Consider the following 12,972-nt stretch of genomic DNA (forward strand, 5'->3'; position numbering starts at 1 on the left):
AGGAACTAGCCTTTCTACCCAGCCCACAGTTAAATAGTCAAACCACAATTACTGCTACCTGTATTTCATTCAGTATTTGATGAATCCAAATTATCCTTGTTTTACTAATGATACAATAAAAAATGACATTAACTCCTGTTGTATTGCACATCACATGCAGTCATACCGGTTCAGTCACCTGCTGTGAAAATGCCAGTTAAGACAATAAAAATGTATTTCAAGGGCAAAAAAAAAGTTGCAATCCATGCATAAACAGGAACATGAATGAGTAGGAATATGCAAATGATGTGACATAAATGATTATGTAATGCTTATTTAAACTCATGTGATATGCAATTTAACAAGGAAACACAGCATAAATTTTACCATGTGGAAAAAAAAGTGATCCTTCAGACTCCCCAAAACTGAATGAAGTATTATTACATTAGTTTTGTAGTTTCACTGCTTAACAAATAGTGAGCTGTGCCTTGAAAAACCCAACTCCTGAGAACTCTGATTTTTGAGCTACATGAATATCTGTGTACTTTTCCATAAGGAACATTGCTGCTTCTCAAGCTCACTCATTTCTGTCTCCTCCATTTTTCTCCTACTTAACCTTTACATTAAAGTCCTGTGATGAGAATGTTTCTTAACACAATTCCTATCCTAATGCAGTTCATTTTGTACTTTACCAGTTTATGCAGCAAAACCAGTGACAGTTTCTACACCGCACAACCTATCACATGATATGCCCCATTTTTGTGCAACTCTGGTACCTTTGAATTTGTTTTCTAAAAAGTAACTATTATGCATCCTCAGAGCTACTAAGCAATTCCAACACTACCAACATACAAAAGCTTCAAAACATACTATAAATGAAGCAATAGTTTAGTATGACAGACTATTTAAGCTTAAGGTTTATGCTTTTTGTGGTTTTTCGGTTGGTTGGGGGTTTTTTTGTTCGTTCTTATTGCGTGTGTTTGCTTTTTGTTTTCTGTGTGATTTTTTTAATAAATTCACAGAATCAAAGAGAAAAATAGAGGCTGAAAAGTAGTTCTTGAGATCGTTACACCACAAATAATTAAGAAAAACTGTCCTTGCAAAGAACTAGAAACTTGTTACCAATGTAGCTTAAAAAAAGAAAATAGCACACCATCCATACTCTATGTTCAGTGTTACTGAAAACTAACAACGCTTAACTGACCAGAACTGAACTTGCTACATCCCTAGAATACTTGCATTATTACTAGTCTGCTGGTATTACCAAGTCATTTCCACTGTTTTCTAGTAAAACAGCTAGTCCCCATGGCATCCACTCTTCTCTCAGATGTTCTTCATCTTGCAAAAGTTTTATGTTTTAACAATTAAAAAAACCCAAAACTTTTCAGCTTATGTCTAATGCTAGTGAATTTAGGCATCTATACAAAAGATACCAGTACCTACAAAAATCTGGGTGTCAACTGGTGTTCCTTTTTCCCCTTTGAAAGAAGCTATACTTTTTATGTCTATGTTTGTAGAGACTTAAAAAAAACTCTAATTCAAGTTTATTTAAACCATGCCCTTGAACAATGCAGATAGCGTAAGCGCTTTTTCAGAAACTATCTTAAGATGGGTACTGACAAGATCTTAGAGCTGCCCTAATGTGTTTGTAGCTATGTAGTCTTACTACATGAACTTGGGGGATAGTGTGGGGAATCAGAAAAATATTTCAAAACACAAACCTTAAACATACTGGAGAATTTCAGAATTAGTTCATATTAGGAAATACAGAAAACATAGTATCACCCTTTCCATTTCCTCCATGTTCCCATATATAATATACACACACAAGTAATACATATATATGTATAGATAAATGCAACATGTCAGGTATCTACATTTTTTGGTAGTACACAATGTCGAACAGTGGGATAATACACTTTGTGGCATTCTACAGATTAACCTTACTTAAAGCTCACACATCCATTCTCTCTTATCAGAAAGTAATGGAAAATCACTTACCTCTAACTAGAGTTCTTTGAAGGTAGTATCCTCCTTAGATCCCCTATCTTGGGTTGTGTCGCCTGCTGCAAGTTCCCTCAGGAGCTGACTAGCAAGGTCTAAAAAGTTTTACGTTCCCTTCTATAAGCCCTATTAGCGCATGTGTGAAATTTTTCTCTCTCTCATACCCTTTTTACCTGCACCTACTAAATCACCATCATCTATGGATCAATGGAGGATACTACCTTCAGAGAATTCCATTTAGAAACAGGCGATTTTTCCTTTCTCCAAAAGCAAGTATCCTCCATATCTCCCCACTGCTGAAGACTATAAAACTAAAAATTACATCTGCTATAGATAATACAAATGCAGGGAAGAGAATCAACTGAATATAATCAGAATATGAATTAAAAAAAGCTCAAAAATTGAAGCATCAATAATAAACTGCAACCATGTAACTGTATAACAAAAAAATAATATCTTAAAAACCTCTTTTCCTTAATGTAGTAAACCCATGATGATTTACAGGAGAAATATCAAATACCACTAAAAGTAATTAGATATTTAAGTTCTTAATTGTTCAGGCTTTCTGTAGTTTTGTAAATATACAAAGTCTTTTTTTTTTCCGGCATTCCAGTATAGACTTCTCTACTAAAGAAAAAAATAATTCAATTTGACACACACATACAATGCATTGTTAAATGCAGAATGGAACTTCATGAACTGAACAGCTTTCATTACTTGAAAGCAACTGATCAGAAAAATCTCATTATTAAATAAAAATAATTTTTTGTTTAGAGAAAATTTCTAGAAATTAGTTTTTTAAAGAGTTAAAGAGAAGCCAACAATATGAAATATCAATCTGTATCAGTACAGCTTGAATTAGTTGTATAGTTAAAAATTATCATTGTGATCTTACAAAGAATTCAAAGGATTTTACTAAGTTGAATCCTTTTTGTGGGACCAATGCCCTTCACCTTCACTACTTCAAGACTAGTATTCAAAGTATTTTAAGTGCTCTGAACCTACAGCACAATTTAACCTAACTCTAGAAACTATTTTCTTAACAAAATTACTGTTAAGAATTATGGACTACTAGTGCTTAAAAAAATATTGCCAGCATACTAAATATAAAAGGGAAAACACTTTCTATATAATAAATCATCGTGGTAAGCCAATTATACAAGTATTTGTTTAAAACAATCTTTACTGAAAGACTTGTCTGATTTACTCTTTCTCCCAGCTTCATCCACAGTACAGGTATTTTAAACCACAATAGTGGAATTTCACAGTTGTAATCATTTCTTTTCAGAGGAGGAGTGGGGGTGGAAAAAAAAAATCCAAACCAAACAAAAAAAACCTTCCACAGATATACTAAGCAGTATATATGCTTGCCAACATCAGTAATGCTGGAATAACAGTGACCAAGAACACTGATGAATGACAGATTTTTTAAAATTACAATTAAACTGCTTGTTAAAAGCATATATTTGATAAATGAACTTTAAAAAGCACAGCAACAGCATGGCAATTAAACTAAAAGTTTTAGATCAACATTCTGTTCTTTCACTAAGATTTTCAACAATGCTATGAAAATTTAGCAGATGTGCCAATAAAGGGAATAACTCAAATAAAACTTAGTGATCTTACAGAAATATCTTAAGTAAATGTTGAAGATTTTATCAGAAAGAAAACTGATTACTGCAGCCCTAAGGCAATAAAGTTGCAATTCCCCTCCCCTTATACATGCACCAGTAGGACTCATTGAAGGGCAAAAGAAAAATTAAAAAAAAACCCAAACAAAAAACCAAAAAAAAAAAACCAAAAAGCCAAACAAAAATCTTCTAGAACTTGCTAGCTGGTTGACTGCACAAAGACGAACACCCCAAGATGGAGTATCTAGGATGATACTTACCATTTAACCAATTATACCACTGTCGCATTATGTATTCTATGTGTGTATGGATGCACTATCAGTCAGCATAATAGTACACACCACGCTAGCAAATGCCTGGCTGGAGCCGTACGGCCGGATGACCAAAGGGATATCCAGGTAGGTGTCAATTCTCCAGCCTTCATAGCCACATTCTAAGCATCTTACGTAGTCCTTCAGTTTGCCTTGATACAGCTGATTTATAAGATCGGCCTGAAACAGATATGCAACAGAGCTTTAAGCAATGAAACAGAAGGCACTTCCCTTGAGTTGTACGAGGAAATGCCTTTTTTAAAATTAAGCTTTAACTGTATAGCTATACATTTAGAATACCATTCTAAAGCAGGACACCTATTTCTTGATTTCTGCTTTTCCCTGCTCCACCACAACATGAAATACCTATCAAATGAGCTTCTAGAACAATATTGCGTAAGCTTCACAGTGTACTTTAAAGTCCTGTCTTACGAGTGAAGACAAAACCAAGTTTCAAAACCAAGTCTGACCTTGCAGACGTTATTAGCAGGTTGACAATGCAGGCCTTCTCTGTGTCTCCAGAGGTAAGTGTAGAAAGATAAAGGAAGTACTTGCCAATCTACACTATGAAGACTGTCCTATAAAACCCACACCAGAACACAATGCCATGTTGTTGCACTAATGGAAGAAAGATTTTGTATGTTTACCTGTTCTGTTTGCTTCCATTTCTGTTCCAAAGCATCAAACATGACTCTACAAAGCTCTTGTACATCATGTTGTTGCCATGCTGTTAGAAACGGAAATTAATCTTAATTAAAAGAGAGGCTATTAGCTCTGATACTAACTATAGTTAAGAATACTTCCTAAAACGCTACTTAATCATTTAAGTCTGCATCTATTATTTACTACATTATTCTCTATTGGGCCAGTGTTCAAATGCACAAGCAGCTGCCCCTGAAGTCAGAAAAAATAAGCAGCAAGCTTGCTCACAATGTTTATGCATAAACAAGAACCACAAACAAGAATATATAAAAAACTATACATAAACGCTAATCTGCACTGTTATAAAATAAACTGCTTCTGACTTATTTCCCACTTTGCGCTGATTCATTGAAACCAAATTTTCAATTCCTTATACAATTACTCCATGGGAAACTCAGCAGGTTATAGAACACAATTATATTACACAGGCATCAAAAAGACAAATACAGTGTTTGATTTTACAGAATTGTCCATACTATTTTCTACTTAAGAGGAACATGTGTTACAATCTGTCATTTGTGGTTCAAGACAGATGCAAGTTTTCATGAAGTTATTACTTTGGAAGCAATTAACAGCTGCAATGATAGCTTAATTAAAAAATATAATGCTTTTTACTTTAACAGCCTAAAAATCATGGGCAATTTCTTTTTTAAAAAATAAATAAAAATAAACACCCCCCACCCTGCAACCTAGTACCCATTTTGGCTATTTTGTATCCATTGAAACAAAGCGGATTATAACCCCATCCACAGCAGTTTAGGCTCCTAACAGGCAGTTGCTGAAGCAAATCACACAAACGTAATAGCTGCATATTACCCTCACTACTATCCCATCCAAAACTCCGTGTTACATCTGTCGTTTCAATTGCTCTTTTTTTGCTGGTCTGCAGTAAAACAAACAGTCTTTGAAGCTGGTAGGGAATACTCGTCACAGGATCCTCTTCAGATTCTTCAAATTCCCATCTATTCACAACACAAAATATTTGACAATTAGAAATTGCTTTGAAAAACATTACTCAAGCATTTACATCAGCATCTCTTAACGTTTTAAGCAGTTTGCGATATTACAGAGGTTAGCTAAAGCTGTTTCTAGGGAAAAGTCAAATGAAATTGTTTTCCATTTCTGCAGTAAACGATAACACTGTTGTTTAAATGTACAAATCTAATGCAAACTAAATGCTTTTGAAGCTATACACTGTACAAATACAGACATGAACTCCACCTAGATTCAAACTTAATTTCAAGTTTGATGTTTTCAAGATGGGGCCAATTCTTGAATAACAGTGTCCATGACACAACTAGTAACATCTCAGTATTTTACTAACAATCTGAAACTTTAAAGCAGATGTAATTTATAATGGTCTTTCCAGCTTGACTTGAAGCATGCTTTTCAGTACTCAAACACTGCAATTTTGACAGGAGAACTTCAAACAGCTCTCCTACCAATATATACCAGTACAAATTTAAAAACAAGTTTTAATTATATATGCACTCACTTATATAATGCATTTCTAAATTCAGGAGTCATGAAAAGCGTTTGTAGAAGGCTGTTCAAGTAGCAAGTCATTGCTTGATTTACTAGCCCCACATAACCTAAAAATACAAGAAAAACAAAACAAGTTATAAATTTGGACAACAAAACAATCTGGTGATGATGTTTAAGAACTGCATCCAGCTGTTGTCATTTTTTACACTATAAAAATTGAGGTAATATTACTACTGCTAATTTCTGAGATCAATACAGAGTAATAGGATACACAACAGAAAATAATTTCCCTGAATGACACAAAGCTGTTTTAGTGAACATGAATTATTGGTTACCACTGTGAAACATTTAAATATTTTATAAGAAAAAAAAATTATTTTTAGGAAGCAATTGTGTAATAGTGACTTAGTGCCCGATGTCAACTAAAAATATTGTAGTTATAATGTAAACAGTTTTTATCTGCACTGGTTTCTACAACTGTTTCAGAAGTACAAATAAAAAAAAAAAAATACATCTCTTAAGTGCTCACATGTATCTTCCAAAACCATATCCTACAGTAACCAAAAGAGCTACTAAAAATCAATGCCATTTTTATTAGCTGAAAAGGCAATTACTTTCTTATTTTCATCTTACTTTTAAGATTTCCTTCAAAGTATGCAGTAATAAAACAGTTGATAACTAAGCAGCATATACTGAAACATGAAGAAATTCAATATGCCTTGCAAGCATTAAAAGAAATAATCTCAGTTGCAGACTAATAATGAAAAGGCAGCTACTCCATATAAACGAAGAATTTTCTATGAAAAGACAGAATGTGTATTTTATGCATTACTCTATACAGATCACCTTTTCACATTTATATTAAATTAAAAAAAGGTACATGGCAGATAAACATAGTGAACACATGTGAATTGGTGTAACATGAATGTCATCCTCATGTCTACTCAAGTTTAGTATCAGGAGTTTGTCTCCTGCTGCCCCCTGCACAGCACAGGTGCCCAGCCAGCCTCCCAGGATCTGCCCTGGCACTTGCCTGCAAGGCAGAGCTGCGCTTCCCTTCCACAGGAGTCTCCACTCGCTGGTGGGGAGCCAGGCAGGGGAGGATGAACCTCTTGGGTGCAGGCAGAGTAACTGCAACCAGGGGCTACAGTAGAAGACTTCAGTTAACAAGTGGAGTGCAGAGATTTGGCAAGAGCCCCTCTAAAACTGAGTATCAAGTACTCATTAAGCTGCCAGTGAACACACAGCTTGAGGTGAACATTCTTTGGTAATACAATCCTGACCACTCAACTAGTGACACAGCAGCAGATTAATACTGAAAACAATGGGATACAGCTCTTCTGTTCCCCCTGTAGAAAACGTGATGGAAAACATAGTAGCAACATGGGCTTTTACAAAAATGAATTTCAAAAATCTCTAAGTGCTGCTATTTGAAAACATGCTAAAATAATTACAAAGTATCATTGTCTTTACAAGAGAGAACACTATACCTGTCTCCGACTTGCTCAGGACTGAAGAGTAAGAATAGCTTTGACTGACATAGTCATTGCTACAGCCAACAGAGCCTTCTCTTGGAAGAGGGCCTATAAATCTGTCTTGCGCACTGTCATCTGTTGCACTTGACTCCTGAAAACCAATTTTATATGAAAATTAGACAATTTTTACTGAGGCACAAGTTTTGTGTCTTTCTCTTGTGGCTGTGGCATCAATTTTGCTAGGAGGATCATACAAATTTCACAAAATTGCATATACAGTTGCTTGTGTAACATTAATTCTGCCCTCCAAATTCTCAACTCCTTGAGAATCATTCATCATGTTAATCCATGCCCTTTAGAATATAGTATAATCAAATACAGGATTATAATGCATACAAAGGGCAAGCCTGCAGTTTAGCACCTCCTATGTCCTGCACTGAAACACAGACTGAGATTATTTTTCAGTTATAAGAATTACAATTCAATATTCTTTCAGAATCACCCTGAAATTCTCATCAGATGCACAATTTTTTAAGTAGTTTTTTTCACCTTTTCAGCTACTTTTTTACTTTTTCACCTACTCTGCCCTGGTGAGACCACACCTGGAACACTGTGTCCAGTTTTGGGCTCCCCAGTTCAAGAAAGACAGAGAACTGCTGGAGAGAATCCAACGGAGAGCCACGAGGATGATTAGGGGACTTGAGCATCTCCCCTATGAAGAGAGACTGAGATCCCTGGGGCTATTTACTCTGGAGAAGAGAAGACTGAGAGGGGATCTCATCAATGTGTATAAATACCTGAGGGGTGGGTGTCAAGTGGAGGGAGCCAGGCTCTTTTCGATGGTTCACAGTGATAAGACAAGGAACAATGGGTTCAAACTTGTACATAGAAGAGGATTTCACCTCAACATGAGAAGAAACTTCTTTACAGTGAGGGTGACAGAGCACTGGAACAGGCTGCCCAGGGGGGTTGTGGAGTCTCCTTCTCTGGAGATTTTCAAAACCCATCTGGATCCATTCCTGTGTGGACTACCCTAAGTGACCCTGCTTTGGCAGGGGGGTTGGACCCAATGATCTCTTGAGGTCCCTTCCAGTCTCTAATATACTGTGATAATTAAGTCCACAGCAAAGGCTAAGTAGGGCAGCATTATGCAGAGATGAGACCTGAGTAATAAATCTTAATATATCACTAGACTATCCCTGATTTAAATAACTGCAGCTTAGTTTATCTTTCACCGCATACATTTGACAAATAGCAATTTTAAATATTTTGCTCTGGCAAACAGGTGCTTCCAACAACATCGACAACTCTTCTTTAAAATATATAATTTCTCTTTTTCTTAAAGGTACATCTGGAAGCAGGTAACTGCTGTTGTTACAAAACTGTCAGTTCCTCCAAGAATTCTGATAGACTGGCCTCATATTGCTTTCAAATACTCAAAGGAAAAGGATTAGACCTGTATTGTTAAGAATCATCTCTAAACACGCTGAAGGTTAATTAATCATAACCTTCGAAAATTACTCAAAGCAAAGCATTACATAAATATTTGACAAGAAGGAATAAAAAGTGACATCAAATCACCAGTACTGGAGTTGGTCCTACTTGGGAGAAACCTAGAAGTGAAAAATAGTAAAAATAACAGTCTGGAAGTCTGCTGAGAAGGTTCCTGAAGAAGCTTATTGTATGAAATGTTATTTCATTTTCTGCTCTCACAAAGGCAATATTCAGCATGTGTATTGCTCTTCCCCCACAATGCAATAGCTTATGCTCTGTGAAGATTTTACTTACCAGCATTAAACGAGGCTGCTCACCATCTTTGTCTGTCAAATGCAGGAAGTTCTTCTTCCCTGGCTCAAAACCAGCATCCAGAATAGTTCTGTCACTGTTCTGATCTATTGGACTCTGCTAAAAAATACAAACACAACCAAACACAACAACACAAACAAACACTTTAAAAAAAAAAAACACCAAGCAAACAACACAGACCTATATGCAATTAATAGTTTCTGTCCACGTACACCGCTTGAACTTGCTTCTGACACACTAAGATGAAATGAAAATAAATTATTATCTGATATAAACATCATTAATAACTGGAGACAGTTTAAGAAACAGTGTAAATTAATTACTACAGTATAGTTTAGACCTGAGAAGTTGGTCAGTCTATTCAGGAGTCAAGACACTGGTCTATACCTTTTTTGCAGTACATCAAACTATAGTGTCCTATATCACTTGACTATGCTTTTATTAAAAAAAAAAAAAAAACCCCACAAAATTTTCAACAAGCATAAGCATGACCTGAAACAAACTAACATCTACGTCTTATGGAATCTTACTAAGTTTTATGGGTGTATCTATGGAAACCACAGTAACTAAACACACCAAGTTCAAGTCATAAAGCAGTATTAATATTTTTTTTTTTTAAATACATGTAATACATTCAAGTACATGTAAGAAGCATGGAAAGTCAGTACATAACATGCTTCTGTTGAGAGGGAAACATTTCTCCAACAAGACCAAAGAAAACAAGGGAAATTAAGTATCATGGATATTATTAAAAATACATACTGCATTACATCTGAATTATCTTAGTTTCTATTGTTTAATGATTAAATAAATGAAATCTATGAAAAATGGCACACTTTTAAACATGGAGGCTTAAATGTTTGCTGCAAAAATAGAAATAAAAAGCACTTTTGCCATACCGTATCAATTACATTATCTCCATTGCCCCACATTAAATCAAAAGTTCCATTCACATAGCCCACTTTTGAAGCCACATCTTCAAACAGTCTTTTAAGTGGTGTGGAAGCTGGCAGGTTTAAGGTAACACGTTCATTCACTGTCTTGGAATTTGTAGTATCCTGTATTATACACAACACCCTGGGTTCCTCAGCAGCGCTTTCTACCTGGAATGGGATCAGGCAAAAATTCATGAGTAAAGTTAAAAGCGTTTTGGAGTTAAATAGAGCAACAGAAACAAGACTTCACCAGTAAAATGCAGTACACTTTTACAACCAAAGGATCCTAAACCTGGAATTCATTTTTGAAGGCAGGCACAAGAAAATAAGAATCTTCCTGTTTTGTTAAGCATGTGTAAAAACAAGCTCCATTTTTATAGAACAGGAAAGAATTAAATATGGGTAAGCACTACAGAGAGAGAAAAACAGATCAAGTCCTATGAGAATTTCATCCAGTAAAGCAGACAGACTCTTCAAATCAGGAATAGATTTTCAAATCACTTCTTCAAGCTTGCATTTTAATTTGACATGATCACAAATCCTGCTGAGGTAGAAGTATACCTTTTGTGATTTTCAGGAATGCAACCCAGATGATGTGCAAGCTCCCAAATAACGTTGGAAGCTAACCATTAAACAAGAAGTTTCATAAACAAGCCACCACATTTCTTTTACTAAATCAACTGTTACACAAGTGATAGAAAATTTTTCTTCAGTCTGAACAGAACTGCCAAATGGCTGCTAGACAAGGAGATTTTAAACAGCAACTTCAATATAACTGATTATTCAAAAGTAGTGTGATCAGCAGGTCAAGGGAGGCAATTCTGCCCCTCTACTCTGCTCTCATGAGACCCTGCCTGGAGTACTGCATCCAGTCCTGGTGCCCCCAGCAAAAGAGAGACATGGAGCTGCTGGAGCAGGTCCAGACAAGAGCCATGAAGCTGAGCACAAGGCTGGAGAACCTGCCCTATAGAGGCACACGTCAGGGCTGTTCTGCCTGGAGGAAAGAAAGCTCTGCAAGAAAGCTGGGAATGGACTTTTTACAAGGGCTTGTAATGATAGGAAGAGAGGGAACAGCTTTAAGTTTGAGGAGGGCAGATTTTTCACTAGATATTAGGAAGAAATTCTTTACAATGAGGGTGGTAAGACACTGGAACAGGTTGTCCAGGGAGGTTGTGGATGCCCCCTCCCTGAGGGGGGTTCAAGGCCAGGTTAAAAGAGGCCTTGAGCAACCTGGTCTGGTGGAAGGTGTCCCTGCCCATGGCAGGGGGCTAGAACTAGATGATCTTCAAGATCCCTTCCAACCTAGACTATTCATGAATTTATGAAAGTAACACTCTTAACTGAAGGTGGCAACAGACTAGTGACAAAATTTTACAGACCCTGGTAAGCCAAGAAAATGGCATTTTCTCAAAACATTGCAACAATTCAAACCCGGCCAAAAATAAGTGCAATCAATTAATTCTCTAAATTATTGGGAGTTGTAGAACAGTAAGGAATAACCCATACTTAAATACAAGTCACACAAGAAAGCATCAGGTCAGTAAAAGGAATTAGTGCCTAAGCACTCAGCCTTTTCAACTTGTAACACACAGAAAGCGTTAGTAAGGCATGTCAGAGCATCCTAATCAGCTCACGGCTAAAGGGTACATCTAAAATGACAAACACATGCAGTGCTATCCACTGAAACTCATGACAAAACCATTACGTTGTTGTTGTGGTTACATTAAAACTGTCAGCCATGTCAGTTCTCTGTTCTACAGCATAGAGAACTACAAAGAAGATATAAACTTCAGCATGCCATTTATTTCTACACATGCAGCCTCATAATACAGAGCATATACAGTGGTATAGTTCCTTAAGAGAGCTTTTTACATCACCAGCCCTCTCACAAAGCAATAGAAACATTTAAGCTGACACCACATCACTTCACAAAATCCTAGCATCAGCTGACTGTCTTCAAGCAACTATAAACTAAATTCTTGACTGCAGCATCTATTCCTATCATTATCAGGAAAAAAAAAGTTAGAGAAGGGCAAATAAAAATGCCCCCTCGCCCCCTCAGTCTGTACCATGTTAGTTTAGACAAGTGGAATTTCTCCAAGTTTAGCAGATACAATGTATGGAAGTCTTCATTAGCTGCATGCTCCAAAAGATTCAAGGCACCATTTCGAGCAAATTTGCACCAATTCATCTTCATACATTTAATCTTTAGTGTTAGGTTTATGAATTACTTTCCGTGAAGCCAAATATAGCTATTCCTGAAACACTAACCATACATCAAGAAAAGATAATTTTGAAGTTGAAGTAATTTTGACATACTATTATCCTCACTTTCATCCATAACACACAGACACACAGGAGTGTACCTGAGTAGCCTAAATTTAAATTTCACCAGTGATTACTTCTCATGGATTCTCTCATTTAAATTTCCCAGCACAGCTTCATTCTCCAGGTTTCTGTAGGGTTTTTTTTGCTATACAACAACCATACTGTTTTTCTCTTTCATTGTATGGTTCTCCATTGGAGACTCAATTCCTTGTTGTCTTACTGCCTTTACATAACCAATCCCTCCTATCTCCTATCCATGAATTTAACTCCTACTCACAGTGCCTCTAGTACCTTTGATAGTGAATCAGTTGTGACT

The 12,972-nt window shown here is 36.2% G+C and overlaps 1 protein-coding gene across 9 annotated transcripts in view; it reads right to left on the minus strand.

Moving 5' to 3' along the window:
* USP47 (ubiquitin specific peptidase 47) overlaps window positions 1-12,972 on the minus strand; it is a 45,865-nt gene that overhangs the window by 18,761 nt on the left and 14,132 nt on the right. For 2 of the 9 annotated variants that reach the window (XM_054390683.1, XM_054390682.1), the window contains exons 2-8: window positions 10,293-10,496; window positions 9,376-9,492; window positions 7,603-7,738; window positions 6,123-6,219; window positions 5,444-5,589; window positions 4,573-4,652; window positions 3,956-4,105 (exon numbers count right to left, since the gene is read on the minus strand). In XM_054390683.1, coding sequence (XP_054246658.1) covers window positions 3,956-4,105; window positions 4,573-4,652; window positions 5,444-5,589; window positions 6,123-6,219; window positions 7,603-7,738; window positions 9,376-9,492; window positions 10,293-10,496 — 930 coding nt within the window. Of the gene's footprint in view, window positions 1-3,955; window positions 4,106-4,572; window positions 4,653-5,443; window positions 5,590-6,122; window positions 6,220-7,602; window positions 7,739-8,008; window positions 8,012-9,375; window positions 9,493-10,292; window positions 10,497-12,972 lie in introns of those variants that run through there. The other 7 variants (XM_054390685.1, XM_054390684.1, XM_054390689.1 and 4 more) reach the window with 5 other exon arrangements.

The sequence above is a fragment of the Indicator indicator genome, chromosome 21, assembly GCF_027791375.1.
Source record: "Indicator indicator isolate 239-I01 chromosome 21, UM_Iind_1.1, whole genome shotgun sequence".
NCBI classification, from domain to species: Eukaryota; Metazoa; Chordata; class Aves; order Piciformes; family Indicatoridae; genus Indicator; species Indicator indicator.